Here is an 18,424-nt window from a genome sequence, read left to right on the forward strand (position 1 = left end):
ACCCACCCTCCATCCCCTCCCTCAGGCAACCATCAATCTGTTCTCCATATCCATGAGCTCAGTTTTTGTTGTTGTTTTAGATTGCACGTAGGAGATTATAAAGGTATTTGTCTTTCTATGTCACACTTCACTTAGCATAATGCCTTAGGGGCCATCCATGGTGTCTCAAATGACAAGATTTCATTCTGTTTTATGGCTGAATAATATTCCATTGTGTATATATATACCACATTTCTTTATCCATCAATGGACATTTAGGTTGTTTCCATGTTTTGGCTATTATAAATAATGCAATGAACATGGAGGTGCATGTATGTTTTTGAATTAGTGTTTTCATTTTCTTCAGATAAATATCCAGAAGTAGAATTGCTGGGTAATAATCTGGTAGTTTTATTCTTTATTTTTTGAAGAACCTCCATATTGTTTTCCATAGTGGCTGCACCAATTTACATTTCCACCAACAGTGCACAAGGATTCTCTTTTGTCCACATTCTCACGAACACTTGTTATTTCCTATCCTTTTTTAATATCCCTTCTAACAGGTGTGAGGTGATAATCTCATTGCGGTTTGATTTGTATTTCCCTCATGATTAGTAATGTGAACATGTTTTCACCTGTTAGCCATCTGTATGTCTTCTTTGGAAGAATGTCTATTCAGATCCTCTGCCCATTTTTAATCAGATTTTTTTCTATTGAGTTGTATGTGTTCTTTATAAATTTTTGATATTAACCCCTTATCAGTAAAAGGTTTGCAAATAAATATTTTCTCCCATTCAATAGATCACCTTTTCATTTTGTTAATGGTTGAATTTTGTTGTGCAGAAGCATTGTAGTTTGATGTAGACCCACTTGTTCATTTTTTGCTTTTGTTGCCTTGGCTTTTGGCATCAGATCCAAAAAAATCATTGCCAATACTCATGTCCTGGAGCATACCAATGTTTTTTTCTAGGAGTTTTATGGTTTCAGGTCTTACATTCCTGTCTTTAATCCATTTTGAGATAATTGTTGTGTATGGTATAAGATAGGGGTTCAGTTTCATTCTTTTGCATGTGGCTGTCCAGTTTCCCCAACAGAATTTTTTTTTTTTTTTAAAGTAGGCTCCACATCCAGCATGGAGCCCCCAACAGAAACTTCTTAAATGTGTAAATCATGTATATAACAAAGATCCATAGCATTGTAGTCAGAAAAGGAGTTGTATGGAAAGCTGTTGACTAGAGGAAGCACTGTGGTTTCTTAAAAAAAAAAAAGGTCGTAAGGGAGACAAACCATGAGAGACTCTGGACTCCAGGAAACAAACTGAGGGTTACAGAAGGGAGGGGGTAGGGGGATGGGGTAACCGGGTGATGGGTATTAAGGAGAGCACGTGTTGTGATGAGCACTGGGTGTTACATGCAAATAATGAATCGTTGAACACTACCTCAAAAACTAATGATGTACTATATGTTGGCTAACTGAACATAATAAAAAAAGTCAAAACCACACAGGATCAAAAGATTTTGATACAGTAGGTGTTAATTAGGTGTGAGAATTCCCCCACTCCATGGCTCCTTAAAATGCAAGGTGGTTTTCTTTTCAGAGTGGGTACAATTTTTGTTTCAGGAGTAGCGGGATTTCTTAAGCTTTGAGCTTTACCTCTTTTCCTGTTGTAACCGTTCCAATTTGAAAACAAAAATCAGTCCGGGGCGCCTGGGTGGCTCAGTTGGTTAAGCCACTGCCTTCGGCTCAGGTCATGATCCTGGAGTCCCGGGATCGAGTCCCGCATCGGGCTCCCTGCTCGGCAGGGAGTCTGCTTCTCCCTCTGACCCTCCCCCCTCTCATGTGCTTTCTCTCTCTCATTCTCTCTTTCTCAAATAAATAAATAAAATCTTTAAAAAAAAAAAAAAGAAAACAAAAATCAGTCTGAATTTTATATCAAATCCCAGTTATTTCAACTCTGTTCTACTTCACAGTAACATTTCATAATCTTATATTGTGTTCTTATCAAATTTTATTACTTTGATTATTTTAAAAATTAAAATTTTAAAAATCTCATGTTCTTAAATATTTGATTTTATTAAACACAAATTTTAATGATAAAACCTAGGAATGTCATATTTTTGAGGAGTTCAGTTAACAAAAATATTAAATGCAAAAAAAAATCTCCTGCCTTAATTATTGTTTATTTTTATGTCTTGCAGAAAATTACGTTTAGTTGATGTAGAAGAATTTCATAATCGCCAGGATGCCTTAGAGCTGTCAATATTTCAGACCATTGTCATGAAACACATGGAATCTGCTAAAGAGACTCTACTTAAAATGTAAAGTTCTGAAACTTCATGGAGGAAAACAAATTTAAAAATGTTATTGGTGGGGAACTCTATTTTAACTGCATTTAGAAAATCCCATTTTAACAAGTTGGTAATTACTTCTGTTCAAGAATTAAATACAGTGTCTTTAACTGAATTGGTCTGTACTGTCTATCTAGATGTTCTACACAGCATAGATTGTGCAGAAACAAAAATGGTAGTTTTTTTTCTCTCAATGTCTGGTTTCTACTTCTGCTCTGAGAATGGGGTTGAATACATGGGGGGAATGATCATCAACTAATCCATTTACTATATATTTGACATCTATTAATACATTTAAGGCACTGTACCTCTTTCATTTTGCTTTTGGTTGGGGGATGAAGGATATTCTTTAAAGGAGCTTACAATCACATTGAGAGGTTAGACTTGTCAAATAATAATTAAATATCTTGGATCGACCCTTAAAAATGGAATAGTCATATGTAATAATTACTTATGTAGGTGCCAGACAATATACTCTGAAACAATACAGGAAAATGTCTCTATCATGGGTTATTAAGTTATTATAAATAGGACATTAAAATTAGCTCAAATTGCAGGTAGCAGGGGGCATGAAACTCCAGCATGGTTTCATGATTTCCAAAAATTACTTAGAGATATATTCTGATAGTTTAAGACTGAATCTTTCTTTTCTTTTCTTCTCCAATATTTTAGAATCAAATTCTTTGTCTGAAATTACTTGAACTTTAGAATTTTATTTAATATTAGTATTTAGTTAACATAAATAGATGAAAGCTATAGAATGAAACCCCATAATTAATCACAGAGAAGAAAATGACCTCATTTATTTATTTTATTATTATTATTATTTTATTATTATTATTATTATTATTATTATGTTATGTTAATCCATACATTACACATTAGTTTTTGATGTAGTGTTCCATGATTCATTGTTTGCGCATAACATCCAGTGCTCCATGCAGAATGTGCCCTCTTTAATACCCATCACCAGGCTAACCCATCCCCCCACCCCCCTCCCCTCTAGAACCTTCAGTTTGTTTCTCAGAGTCCATAGTCTCTCATGGTTCGTCTCCCCCTCTGATTACTTCTTAAGGGCATGAAACAAATTTTCTTGATCTGTAACTTTGGGTTATAGTCCAGGAATACATTACCACTGTAAATTTTGTTAAATTGGGCATCAAAGTACAGAGCAGAATAAAACCTTTACTGAAGACTTCTGTGGAGAGTTGAAGATTGACTTGCTGTAGCTCTTGATGCTTCCTGATTGATTCTAAGGGGAGAACACTCTGACCATTCTTTAAACAGTGAACCGGAATGTGTTTATCATGGCTAAAAGGTAGAACATCAGCTTACCACAGTGGAGAAACAGTTAGCAAATTATTATGATATCTACTCCAAACACAAATACCTTCTCTCAGTACTCATTCTCTGCTTCTATTCAGCAGTTGCTGTGGTTTATCACCCCTGCCTTCTGGAAGCCTGTTTTTCTATGTCCCTGTGCCTCTGTTTTTGTGTTTTTTTTTTTCTCCTAGCTGTACTTGTTCTTACTATTCCCAAGAGTGGGGGCCTCTCAGGTGTTTGCTCTTGTTTGTCTTCTTTATATTCTTGACAATGTCATGATTTCATCTGTCTCATCTGCCTCAAGATCTTATGTTTTTTGAGCTCTAGGCCCTTATTACTAATTTTATACTGTGTATCTCCAGTTGAATGTCATGTCAGCATCTGAATATCAGCATCTCCATAACAGTGCTTGTTCTTTCTTCTAAACCTGCTACTCTTCCTGTTCTGGACCATTCCCAGGCCAAGTTGAAAACTTTGTGACTTTTTCTGTCTGTTGCTTATTATCTGCATCTTTATCACCCTTAGCCTGCCTCCAGCCAATACACTGATTACAGTGTATTGCTAACTATTTTTTTACATTGAGGTATAATTTACTTACCATAAAATCACCACTTTCTTGTGTACATTTGAGTGACTTATAATATATTCACAAGGTTTTGCAATAATCACCACTAGTTCTGTCACCCCCAAAAGAAACACTTTATCTGTTACCAGTCACTCCCCATTCCCCCTCCCACATGCCCTGACAGTCACTAATACAATTTCTGTCCTCATTCTGAATATTTCATCTCTGTGGCATAATATAATATGTATCCAGTTATGTCTGGCTTCTTATACTAAGCATGATGTTTTCAAGGTTCATCCATGTTATAGCATATATCAATACTTTATTCCTTCTCATGGCCAAGTAATATTTCATTGTATGGATCTAACACATTTTGTTTATCCATTCATGGACATTTGTGTTGTTGCTATTTTTTGTCTATTAGGAATAATGCTGCTATGAACATTTGTATAAACATGTTTTCAGTACTCTTGGGTATATACCTAAGAGTAGAATTGCTGGGTTATATAATAACTCTATGTTTAACTTTTTGAGGAACTGTCACAGTGTTTCCCAAAGGTCTGTTAGATTTTACGTTCCTACCAACAATGTTTGAGGGTTCCAATTTCTCTACATCCTTGTCAACACTTGTTATTATGCATCTTTCTGATTATATATAGTCATCCTAGTAGATGTGAAGTTCTATCTTATTGTGGTTTTGATTTGCATTTCCCTAATGACTAATTATGTTGAGCATCTTTTCAAATGCTTATTGTCCATGTATTTATCTTGTTTGGATAAATGTCTATTCAGATCATTGCTCCCTTTGTATTGAGTGATCTGTCTTTTTATTGTTGAATTATAAGAGTTCTTTATATATTCTGGATATCAAACCCTCAGTTATATGATTTGCAAATATTTCTCCCATTATGTGGTTGATCCTTTCATTTTCTTGATAGGCACAAATTTGAGGCACAATTTTTTTTTTTTTAAGTTGGCTCCTGGAACCCAACATGGGGCTTGAACTCATGACCCTGGGATCAAGACTTGAGCTGAGATCAAGAGTTGGATGTTTAACTGACTGAGCCACCCAGGCACCCTGAGGCACAAATATTTTTAATTTTGATAAAGTCTAATTATTTTTTGTATATTGACCTTGTATCCTGCAACTTTGCTAAACTTGTTTATTAGCACCAATAGTTTCTTTTGTGTGTAACCTTTATATCTTCTTTTTTTATATAAGATTGTGTTATCTGCAAATAGAGATAGTTCTACTTCTTCATTTCTTATCTGCATTTCTTTTTCTTGTCCTTGCCTAATTGCTTTGGTTAGAATCTCCAGTACAGTGTTGAAAAGAAGTGGCAGGGGTGAACATCCTTGTTTTGTTCCTGATGTTAGGGGAAGGCTTTCAGTCTTTCAGCATTTAGTTTTAGCTGTATATTTTCCCTTTATTAGGTTGATGAATTTCCCTTTCATTCTTAGTTTCTTGATTGTTTTTATCATACAATGGTGCAGATTTTGCTGCCAGATTGTTTTTTGTTGTTGTTGTTTGCAGCTGAGATCATAATGGGTTTTTCTACTTTATTAATATATTACATTGGTTTTAATATACTGAACTAATCTTTCATTCCTGAGATAAATCCCACTTGACCATGGAGTATAATTCTTTTTATATGCTGCTGGATTCAGTTTGCTAGAACTTTGTTGAGGATTTTTGTGTGTACATGCCTAAGGGACTTTGGCCTGTAGTTTTCTTTTTCTTGTGATATCTTTGTTTTGGTATGAAAATACTGGCCTCATAGAATGAGTTAGGAAGCATTCCTTTCTCTCTCTCCCTCTCTCTTTTTGGGCAGAGTTTGTGAAGAATTGGTGTTAGTTCTTCTTTAAGTGTTCTGTAGGACCTACTAGTGAAGCCTTCTTCTCCTGGGTCCTGGTCTTTTTATTTTTGGAAAATTTTCTGATTATTAGCTCAGCGTCTTATTATAGCTCTATTCATGTTTTCTAATTCTTTTTGAGTCAGTTTTGGTAGTTTGTATCTTTCTAGGAATTTGCTAGATTAATTTGTTGGCTTATGATTGCTTATTAAAGACCTTTTTATTTTCTTAAATTTCTGTAAGGTGAGTGTTTATGTCCTCTTTCTCATTCCTGATTTTAATAATTTGAGTCTTCTTTCTTTTTTATCTTGATCAGTTTAGCTACAGGCTTGTCAATTTTTCTGGTCTTTTAAAAAACCAAATTTTGGGTCTGTTGATTTTCTCTATTTTTTTATTCTCTGATTTTTTTCCCACTCAAATCTTTATTTCTTCCTTTCTCCTTGTTTTGAGTTTAGTTTTCTCTTTTTCCAGTTTCTAGTGGAATTGTAAGTTATTGAGTTAAGATATTTTTAATTTTTAATATAGGTATTGACAGCTGTAAATTTCGCTCTGGTCACTGCTTTTTTTGTGTTCTGTGAGTTTTGGTAAATGATGTTTTCATTTTCATTCATCTCAAATTATTTTTGGATTTCCCTTGTGATTTCCTTTTTGACTGACTGGCCATTTCGGACTGTGTTGCTTAATTTCTATGTATTTATAAATTGCCAGAGTGTCCTTCTGCTACTGATTTATGATTTTTTTTTTTTATGATCTCAATCCTTTTATATTTTTTTAGACTTAGGACCATCAACTATTCTTTTTTTTTTTTTTTTAAAGATTTTATTTATTTATTTGACAGAGAGAGACAGCGTGAGAGAGGGAACACAAACAGGGGGAGTGGGAGAGGGAGAAGCAGGCTTCCCGCGGAGCAGGGAGCCCGATGCGGGGCTCGATCCCAGGACCCTGGGATCATGACCTGAGCCGAAGGCAGACGCTTAACGACTGAGCCACCCAGGCGCCCCGGACCATCAACTATTCTTGATCTTCTCTCAGAAGCCTCTTCCATGTGTACTCCTTTCTCCTTATTCCCACTGCAACTACCCTTGGCAGGCTCTTTTAGCCTTCCATGTAGCCTACAAACCACTGCCAGGTGAATCTTAACCCCTAATTCAGTGCTTCCCTTTTGTTGACAAAATAAGTCACCATTTCTTAACCTGCCTTTTAAGGTCTTCTGCAACTTGGACCTAATCTATCTCTTCCATTCTCAGGTCTGAAAAGACTTTCACCTTGGGCCATGTCTGGAGAAATAGTCATGTTAAATTAAACAGGACATAACTTCTAAAACTAGTCTGTAACTGTTAAGTATTCAGTGGGTAAAGTCTCTTTTTTTTAACCAATTATTGACTTTTAAAATAATTAGTTACTCCTTATTTGTTTTTATTTGTGGGATGGGAATTCTAGGAAAATTTGAAAGTTGTTTAGTTTTCCTCTTAAACTCTGTGACTCTTAGCATTACCATCTTTGCACACATAATTATATCAAATTGAATCAGAGGTTAAGGATATTAAACAGAACAAAAACCTCTTGAATACTATCAGCAAAATATTATGATTCACACTATTTACAGTGCTTGATGCAGCTCATCACTGGAGAAGCCTCTCTTCTGTCCTTCAGTACCCAGCTCAAATCACCCTTCTTCTATGAAATCTCTATTGTTACCTCTTAAAAAATGATCTTTTCCTTCTGAATACCTCCGACTCTTTATTCTCATAATTCCTTCCTTTTAGAATATGTATTTATGTGTTTGTCTTTTCCTCCCCCCATCAGCCTTAATAAGCACTTTGAAAACTGAGTAATATTTTGTACTAAGTGTTTTGTGTATAATAGGGAGCCCTGTAAATATCTTTGGGACAATGAATAATTTTTAAAACATATTTACTTCACTTGTCCTTTTTCCAGTTCTATAGCCCCAACTTATTCCATCTCTTGTCTGAACAACTGGAAGTTTCTCAGTGCCCTTTCTTAATCTAGCATTGCCGTTCTCTACCTAGTATGTGTTACTTGTCCTTTATCTATTACTTCAACAATGACACCTTACTGCAGAAAGATCTGCCATGGCTTCATTTTAGAGAGTGAGGCCGTCCCAACTTACTGTGTTTAGCTCCCAAGTTCTGCAGAAGTCCTCACAGACTTTCTCCCACTTATTTCTTCCTATTTTCTAGGAAGAAATCTCTCTATTATCTCTATTATAGACGATGAAATGATTAGATAAATTAGCCCCACTTCCCCACCTATTTTTTCTTATTATCCTACTTCTACTTAAGATCCTTTCCTCCCGGTCCTTCTCATTTCATTTCCATCCTTCAATGAAATTGTCATTTTCATTCTAAAACCCTTCTCTATTACGTAAATGGAAAATTATATCACAATTCTTTGACTTTAAGACTGTTTTTCTGCTGTGACACATTGCCTTTGTTATTATAAGAAATAAGGGGTGATGTCATATCTTTTTATATCTCCCATGACACTGTTCCTAGCACATAGACACTAAACACATATTTGTTAAATGAATACATATATTTAAAATTTAGATCTTCCTTGAAGCATTCAGGCAACTCCTGAAAGTATATGGACTCTGTTTTTTAAAAAATATATTATCTCTTATGAAAGAGGTATCAGTATTCCTTAATTTTGTGGTGTTAGTGGTTTTATAAACTGAAAACTTGACTTATTATGTATCTATATGTGAATTTACTGTTTTCCTTTTATTACAAGGATACATACACATTTGAAACTTTGTTTTAAATCAGCCATTCTTTCAGGATTTCACATTAAGGGAAATAAGAAAATAATACACTTGATTTTATTGATTTGTCTTGCTTTCAAGTCATTGTGAAACAGAATAGCTTAAAGTACCAAGTGGGTTAAACCAAGTAAGTGCTCTCTTGGTTTAATCAGCTATTTACATTTTAGCTTTAAACTAACAAATCCATTCCCTAAAGAACATTTTGGAGACTGGTGAGTAGTATTTTGTAATATCCAATAAATTTTTATTCAAAAAGTACAGAAAGCATAGTTTCAGGAGTTAGATTTATGTTTGTTTTCTTTTCCTCACAGCATCACATTGTTGAGTCATCTTCTACTGGCCGTGATTAAAATTTCTTTTCCTAGAAAAAGTGAAATATGCTAGTGCTTACAGTTCAGAGGGTGGATAATGTCAGTTAGCCATAGAGCTCTCAATGAAGACCTTTGGATGTCCAGAAGTTACTGTTGATGCTTAATGTAAAAGGCGTGATTCACTGGGAGTATTAACTTTTAAAAGTCTTTTGTGCTTTCAAGGTGGTTTCCAGAAGTGCAGAATATTTATTACCAAGGTAATAAAAAAAAGCAATTGCCAACTGGTAACAGCAGTGTCAAATTGGAATCTTTTTTCAACTGCGCTGCTACGCTTATGACTTTACAGCTGCAAGAACTCACTTTGGTCTCCATGCAGGATTTCACAGACTTAATAGCACAACCACCAGTAAGTATGGTGCCGTTACACCAATATTCATCTACTAATTTATTTTCAAGAGGAAAAAGATAAAAAAAATAAAAAAGAACCTTTAGCAGTGGAAGAGAAGGAAGTATATCTTTAGATCACTTACCTATTTAAAAACACTTAGTATCAACCTGAATATTCAAGATATGTGAGTATCATCATGTTGGTGAGGATTAGTGAAGAGAAGTCAAAACTCTTCTCACTGGGCAATTTGGGTCATGATGGCTGGGGAAGGTTTCTGCAAGGAACTCGTGTCTTTCCAGAAGAAGGTCCTGTTAGAGTGTGGGCTGGGACTGGGAATTTGAATACTTTCTTGGACTCTTGCTTGCATGACTCCAGAGCCCCACTGCTGTGCACATCCTCCTTTTTCTGGAACCTTGACCCTCTGGTTGATCTGTAGGCTCGGTGGATACTAGATACCAACACATCTAACTGGGAATTGTTCTTGCTCTTTTTAGTAGAGCTCCTCATTGGCTTAACTGTCTAGGGCATAAGAGGAAAGGTGAGTTCCCATGAGTTCTAATTGGGACCACTGCACTGCTTAGTCTCTCCCAATTCATATATATATTCACATACATGTGTACATTTTTTTGCAGGATTCTGTTAGAGCTTTCGAACATCCAGGTTTCATCATGAGGCTGATTCTTGAAAATGACACCATTAAGTTTGAACCTGAGTTCAGTGACTATATAGACATCCTTCTAAATGTTTATGATACCATGATTAAGGCTGTCAGTTTTGTGCCAAGAGTTGAGACAAAATTGTATTCCAAGTGGGTAAGTATCAAGGGTATTTTGATTGCTTGCATTTTCATGATGATATTCATTTCAAACAAATTCTAAAAGGCGTAGACCTGCATCCTATGCTTTGCAGAATATAAATGGCCTGGTAACATTGGCTTATAAGAAACTTCTAATTAAAAAAATACTGTTTTCCCATTACAGTATACCTAGTTTCTTAGGCTAGTCTTCCATTGGACTGAAATTTTTCTTAAGGGAAGGAATCAAAGTTGTGGTCAGGTTTAAGGCAGTCAATGAGTGTTTGCTATAGCATTCACACCATGCTGTAGACCTCCCTTATACTTCTCTAGCTCTCTCAAACTGTCCTTCCATTGATTACTCTCCTCATATACCTTCTTCCATAAGCAGTAGTGTCTTTGTACTCTCATATCACAGATTCTACTTCCCTTCTCTCTCTGGCCATTAATTTAGCAAAGCTCTGCTTTGCTATTTCAACAGCAGTTACTGCAGTCTAGTATACAGATTGAGCATGTCTGATAATTCCTTAACTTAAAAGGTTTTCAAGCTTTGTAAGTCAAACCAGTAGCTTTCTTAATTCCTTTTTATTTTATTTTTTAAAAATATTATTTTAGAGAGAGCATGTGTGTGCGTGAGCTGGGGATGGGCAGAGGGGGAGGGAAAGGAAGAGAGAATCTGAAACAGAGTCTGTCTTGAGCACAGAGCCCAAAATTGGGCTTGATCTCACGACCACAAGATCATAACCTGAGCTGAAACCAAGAGTTGGCTGCTTAACCGACTGTGCCACCCAGACATCCCATCCTTTTTATTTTTAAAATAGTTCACAAATATTTCATGTACAAGAAAGCATCCAGACTACTGTGTAGTTTTAAGTGGTAATAAAGTTACCCCTGTGTACTTAGAATCTAACTAGAGAAATGGAATATTACTGATACCCTTAAGCTCTTCTTGCTCCCTACTGCCCTTCCCTGTTCACATTCCTCTCCTTCTACCTTCTAGCAAAAGAATCACGATCTTGAATTTTGTAGTTATTAATCTGAAATTTTTTAGATTTACTACCTGTCTGCATATCCCTAAACAATTTCCATTTAGTTTTTCCATGTCTTTGTATATATGTGGAGTCATCTTATCATCAGTGACCTGTTTTATTTTATTCAACACTGTGATTGTGAAATTATCCATTGTGAGGATATTATCTTCATCATAGAGCTTCTAATTTTTTTAATTTTTATTTTCTAGGAATTCCATTAAGTTCTTTGTTAAATAGGACTTGTCATTTTTGATTGTCTCTTGTACCTAGTTATATATTCATTACTCTTTTACTTCTCCATTTGCTGATCTGACTCTTGCTCATGGTGGTTTATTTCTGTGGGTGTTTTTCCTTTATTATTATGGGCTTATACATGTAAGAACTTCATGCAGGGAAGTCCTTAAGGCCTTAATTTAAGTTGGTTCCTCCAGAATTTGCATATTCTCCTGACAGTTACTCTGGAGGCCTCTCCAGACCAAGGACCATTTTTAAATAAACTTCTTGCTGAGGATTTTGTGGACAACACTGGCAGTGTGAATGCTTACCCAAATCTGCATGAGAACAAGCTGGTGGCCACAAATTCTTAAGGTGACTGTCTTTTTTCTCCTCCACTGAAAAACAAGGTCAAAACAGGATATTTCCCTTACTTTTGCTCCCTCATTCAGAGGTACTGTCACCTTTCAGCATTCTGAAATTTTGTGTGACCTTTGTCTTCTTGGCTTTCTGTGGGTGTAGCCATTATGACTTCCCTCCCTGCTCAGGCTTGAAGCTTTGTTTCCTAACAGCCGTTCTGCCATCCCACACCCCTCCCCTGCACAGAGGCCCACCTTGCTAGAGACTCATTAAAGCAAAGCTTAGGCCACCAGGGATCAGCAGTCTCTAGGGCAGCTGCTCACTTCTGCACATAATTACCTCTTAACTCATGTGTCCCCTCATGTTTGGCCCCTAGACTTTCCCTATTATTTTGCTTCCTTAGCTATGTATTATAAAAGTTATATTAGGCATTTTTTCCCAGCATACTTATGTGTTTTGAACTAAATAGTTATTTTCAGGTTATGTATTCCTCATATTGCCATAAATAGAAGTCTCTGGAGAAATGTGGTTTACTTTGGCCTTTGTTTAATTTCAGTTCAGCTCTTGCATCTTTCTCCAGGCATACCCTGCCTTTTTTTCAAGAATGATCTGCATGAGCTTATGAAACAGACAAATAGAACAAGTTAATAAGAGTTACCAGGCATGCTCTGAGTGGAGAAAAGTATTACTGTCATTTGAATGAATACAGTTGCTTTGATTTAATGGTTATAAAATATGGCTCTAAGTTTCCTGGTTTCTAAAGTGAAGAGGGATATATGACAAGTTTTAACTGGGATTAAGCAGTTAATTTAAACTGCTCAGGTGTTCTTCCTGGTATCAGATTTTGAGAGAGAAGTCTTACATGGGGCATTATACATGGGGTAATAGTTCTGAAATCCTACATGTCAGCATCACCTGGTGACATTTAAAAAATACAAATCCACCACCACCACCTCTTGCCCCTAGAGATGTGGATTCACAATGATAGTTTGTTCTCAGAAATAGGTTACCAGAATCATCTAGGGATATTTTGCTGTAATCAGTTAGGTTTGGAAAGGAGTGATATAGAAGGTACTTTGAGTAAGATGACTGAACGTGATTTCAATGACCTTTGACAGCAACTGCAGAAGTGGAGTTCGTAGAGCCGTTCTTATCACAATCTTTGATAGAAACTGAAAGTGAAATTAAAATACATTTTTTCCCCATGGAAGGCAAACCTGCAAGGGGCTAAGATGCTGTGAGTCCAAGCATATCACCATCTCATGATCTATTTTGATAGACTTTCAAACACTTGAGTTGTCTCATTCAAAATATCATTTCCCTTAACTCTTAATAGGAACTGATTAGAATTCACATCAAAAGTATACTTTCTAATATAGTTCTGATGTATTGGTATCCAGTTATGTTTAGAAAGATAGACCTATAGATTGTAGACATTAGGCAAGCTGTTAATATGCTTAAAAAACATTGTATAATGAATATTAATGAGCTTTGCTTTAATCCAATAATTACATTGCATACAGTACATCATATAGATTGCTTTATCTCAAAGTCCCCCTCTCCCCAGAAAAAATGGCACCAGGCATCTTCTGAGCCCAGGGATGAGGTGGTAGTGGTGTTGGTGTGATTCTCTAGTGTTCTCAAGAAGCGTCTAGTTCTAAGCTTTATGATTTCCTAAAATCCCCCTAGGGGCCATAGCAGGCAAATGCACCCTGGATACCTGAATAAATTATAGTTCTCTAAGGAATACTTTGATATTATCTAGTGAATGCTGTAGAATATCCACCACGGATCATATTTTTGTTTGTTAGAGTGAAAAATCCCTTCTTCTGAATGAAAGGTAGAGCATGTATATTTTTAAGTGTAACTTGATTCAAGATAATAAACCATGTAGGCACATTTACTTGCCCTCTTATTTGAAAAGAGGAGACAAGCTGTTGAGATTTGTTTGCTTATTAAAAATTGTTATCTGATCCATTATTCTAATGGTGATAGCAGAATGCACATTTTGTAACCAGGGATTTTAGTCTGCTCAAGTTGCTGTTCACAGAATCAAAGATCAAAGGTCAGTGAATGAGTAAACAATCTTTCTTTGTTCTAGATAGATTACTCGTCAAGGTGAAAAAGTACTGTGATTGAAGAATATGATGATATGACATTGAGCTGGCTTTTTAAAAATAAAGTACAATGCAAGCACTACCTTATAAAGCTAGCATATACAATTGCACAAATAAAATGTGGATTTTGGTGTTTTTATATTCTCTTATTTTCTGTGTATTTTCAAGTGACAGTTCTTTCATCCATACAGAAAAACAAAACACAACTAGGTAGCCTTGAAGGAAAAAAAAATTACATGAAACTTAGATATTCAATATACTGCCGTTAGACTGAGTATCTTTCTATAGAGATTAGAAAATCACAAAGAGGGGCACCTGTGTGACTCAGTCAGTTAAGCATCTGCCTTCAGCTCAGGTCATGATCCCAGGATCTTGGGATTGAGACCCACATCGGGCTCCCTGCTCAGTGGGGAGTCTGCTTCTTCCTCTCCCTCTGCCTGCTCCCCCTGCTTGTGCTCCCTCTGACAAATAAATAAATAAAATCTTTTTAAAAAAATCAAAAAGACCTTGTGAAGATATATATATATATGGTAAGATTGGCATTTTTACAAAGATAAATGATATGGCTACCTTAATTTATTTTTTAAAATGAACATTATTTTTCCCTTTGCTTAGGAAAGTAAGTCTAAACCAACAACCTTGAAGCCAGTAATTCTGAGTGAAATTGTCGAAGCCCACAAAGAAAAGGTGAAGGAAGTAATAATGAGAGAGAGCGTGGCACCTACCGAACACCTCAGACTCTATGACAAGTATGACTTTCTGATCACCAAAAAAGCTGAGCAAGATGTTGATGCTTTCCTTGAAGAAAATCATAGCTATGAGAAAATAATACAAGAAATTCGCAAATACCAAAAACTAATAGAGGAGATACAGTACACATCTAGAAAGGTAAACGATCTGTTTTGTACTACTGTTCTTTGTAACTAATGATCTTTTCCCAGTTTTATTAGGATGTGTCTTTAGACCATACAGTGAAAGAATCAGACCGTTACTGTCAATAGGGAAAGTATTTGTTGCCTTTCCATGAGCCAAACATTGTGGGAAGCCCAGGATATATGGAAGTAGACAAAACAGGGTTCTTGTCCTCATAGAGCTGAAAGTCTAGTACTTCAGGCCTGACTTGTAAGTACTTTATATAAATTAACCCCTCAAAAATTCCAAGAACTTAATTTTTTTTTTGCTTTAGTGTTTGTAAATCCTTCGGAAAGTATGGTAATTACACCAAAATGTGTAGGAGACTGGTAATTTAAGATTTTTGTTTGCCCTTTTTTACAGTTTCCAAAATTTCCACCCTAAACATGCATTACTGTTTTGTACAGAGCAGATATAACATTTAAATCCCCCACTCTTGATTTAGCAATAACTCGATTCTCCAAAGTTCTTATGTCCATTTTTTAATTTTATTTATTTTATTTTATTTTTATTTTTTTTAATCTTATGTCCATTGTTGTCCTGAAATACAGTTGGCTTCCAAGATAACAAACTCTTGAAGGAGATTTACCCAGCAGATGGTTGTAAAATACAAATGAGTGTTTAGAAAATCCTTCCTGCATCATATTAAACACACACACACACACACACACACACACCCCGAATCTTGTTAGATCACATACAGAAAAAAAACCCAATATTGTGAGAAAGGCAAAATTGTGGGAACCTTTTATTTTCCTGTTCATTAAACTTTTCATACTTAATGTTGCAGACTGTTCGTTTAGGAATGTTTGAAATGCGCTGTGAGGAATTAATCAGAGCTTTGGTGAAGCGAGCAGAAATTATCTGTGGAAAACTTATAGCTAAAATGTTCCGAGATCATCAGGAAGTAAATACAAGGTATTTTTGTGATACTGATTATTTTTTTTTCAGGGGGATGTTAGAATCAATTGTCATTCAAATAAAGTTACGGATTAGAACAGTGTCATCAATGACCCTCCAAGAAGATAATGCCAAACTTATTTCTACTTGGCTTTATTTTATGATTATTATTAGTTTTTCACCACAAATGCACCTTCCCGATTGCCTGTTATAAGGTGGTATTAAAATGTGTTTGCAATTTTGTTTGCACAAGTCAGATGGGTGTTCTCTAACATCACTAAGGTTTTAAGTTTTAAGTTTGTATAATCAGTACACAACATGGATTTTCAAAGTGGATTATACCCAGTAGTTGTCCTGGGTCCTAATGGATCCTCAAATTTTGAACTTGACTCCCTGTGATTATTCCTCAAGGCCCTGATAACTTGTTGTCTTAACTAAAAACTTATTTGTTGACTAACCTGGAGATTTTGAGGAAAACTGGCTCATGTTAAGTAAACTCAGAATGCTAAGGTGTAAAGCAGAATACCTGCATTTATTTAGGAAAGAGGTTGAACTAGTCTTTCAATAACTGGTGTTAGTGTTGTTCTGGGAACCTCTTTTCTGTTACAAGTTACATGGGAAATCCCCCCACATAATCAGAAATTTTGTAATGGTTATGGTATTACAGGAAAAATAAATCATTAAAAAGAATATTCAGGCTGTATAAAAGCCTGAAGGAAGCTTGTAATAGGCACAACAGTAGGTGCTTATACTCTAAATATGAATATAACTGCTGAAGAAAGTTACAGTCTTAAGGGGAAATAGACATACAAACCAGTAAATTATAGTAGGCCTCAGTAAATACTGTAGTGAGCCACAGACATAAAACAGAGAAGGACATGATTAATTTCTTTCACGGTGGAGGTTGGGCAAGTGGGGAAAATCAGGGAAAGCTACAAAGAGGAAGAGGATATGTGAATTCACTTTAGAGGATGAGTAGTGGGAGTCTACCAGGTGAACAATGTAAATAAAAGAATTCCAGGTAGAAAAAGTAGCATGTAGAAAGGTGTGAGGTGTGAAAATGGCATGGTGTTATTTTAAGAACTGGGACTGATCTGTGTTGCTTTCACAGACACGGTGAGGAAAGAGGAGTGAGGGTTAAGGCTGAAGCAGGAGAGTACTTGCATAGCTTTTCTAGGAACCAGAATCCTATATTCAACTGTAAAAGCACCTTTTCCTCTAAAAGTTCTGGAAGAATAGTGAAAATGTCTTTTACTTGTAGCTTTTCATGCTGAATGAAATATTTATTCTAATTTCATAGCTATTTTCCCTGCCTCCTAACTGCCGTCTGAGCTCGTGCTGATTCTACTTTTTCCCTCTTTCTCCTAATTGTGCTTCTCACCACACTCACTGGATGTACAAAGGACATATCAGGAATATTAGAGGACCCATCAGAAACGCGTGCCTCAACTTCTTGCCCCTCCATGTCTCAACTCACCTCTGTGTGAACCCTTCATTCCTCTCCCCACATTTTCGGGCAAGAGTCTGTCACACCATTCAAAGTTCTCTCTGCCTATGGGCTCAACCCTATTGCCTCCCATTCTTCTGGAGCTGGTTCTACCAGTCACCTGTCTCCTCTGGATCTCACTATAAATCTCTCTTCTGCTGTGGATTCTGCCTCTCAAACTCATAACCATGTTCAGAACCCTCTTCCATCTTCCACTTCCCACTTCAACCCAAACTCACAACCATGCTTTTTTCCTTCACCTCACAGCCATTCTTCTTTCTTCTTCCTTCTTCTTTCTTCTCCCTCCTCCTCCTCCTCCTCCTTCTTCCTTCTTTTTTTTTTTTTTTTTTTTTTAAAGAAAGAGAGGGTAGGGAGAGGGAGAATCTTAAGCAGGCTCCATGCCCAGTAGGGAGCCTGAGGTGGGAGGCTTGATCTCACGACCTGACATCATGACCTGAGCCAAAATCAAGAGTCAGAGGCTTAATTGACTGAGCCCCCTAGGTGCCCCATCACAGTCAATCTTCTTGAAGAAATTTCTACATGTTTTGTCTGGACTTTTTTAGCTTCTACCACTTTTATTTTTTTAATCTCATAGTAAGTTCATTATATGGGCCAAAACCCAAATGAGTAGGAAATATTTGCCTATTAGCAGAAGTTTCTGAATATAGAGGCCCATGTTAACCATTCCCCACAAGTAGAGTTAATCACTCTCTTATTTAGTACTACTTTTTTGGTGCTGTCTTAACTAGATCTCTGGTAGAGCCCCTAAAATTCTAGGTTGGAAGTGATTATTTATGGCTCTGTCTTCTATACAGGAATATGAACTGCTTGAGAGTCATTATTATATCTTCATTTCTCTATCTCTGCCACTTAATATTATAGTTGGGAATGTAAGAGATGATCATTAAATGTGCATTGAATGAATCAGTATGGGCAAAAATTTGCTTTTATTTCTTTAGATGTCATATAGATAAGATCATCTTACTTTATTTTTCACATACTGGCACATTTAAATAGTATATAAGAATATATTTAGGAATAAAATTTAATTGCATAAAAT

The 18,424-nt window shown here is 36.0% G+C and overlaps 1 protein-coding gene across 1 annotated transcript in view; it reads left to right on the forward strand.

Annotated features, from left to right (window-relative positions):
• The window catches only part of DNAH7 (dynein axonemal heavy chain 7), a 243,597-nt gene that overhangs the window by 21,498 nt on the left and 203,675 nt on the right, over positions 1-18,424 (forward strand). The window contains exons 10-14 of the mRNA XM_035008349.1: positions 2,178-2,297; positions 9,387-9,570; positions 10,185-10,364; positions 14,682-14,954; positions 15,769-15,896. Coding sequence (XP_034864240.1) covers positions 2,178-2,297; positions 9,387-9,570; positions 10,185-10,364; positions 14,682-14,954; positions 15,769-15,896 — 885 coding nt within the window. The remainder of the gene's footprint in view (positions 1-2,177; positions 2,298-9,386; positions 9,571-10,184; positions 10,365-14,681; positions 14,955-15,768; positions 15,897-18,424) is intronic.

Source organism: Mirounga leonina, unplaced genomic scaffold (assembly GCF_011800145.1).
Source record: "Mirounga leonina isolate KUSES-001 unplaced genomic scaffold, KU_Mleo_1.0 Mir_151, whole genome shotgun sequence".
NCBI classification, from domain to species: Eukaryota; Metazoa; Chordata; class Mammalia; order Carnivora; family Phocidae; genus Mirounga; species Mirounga leonina.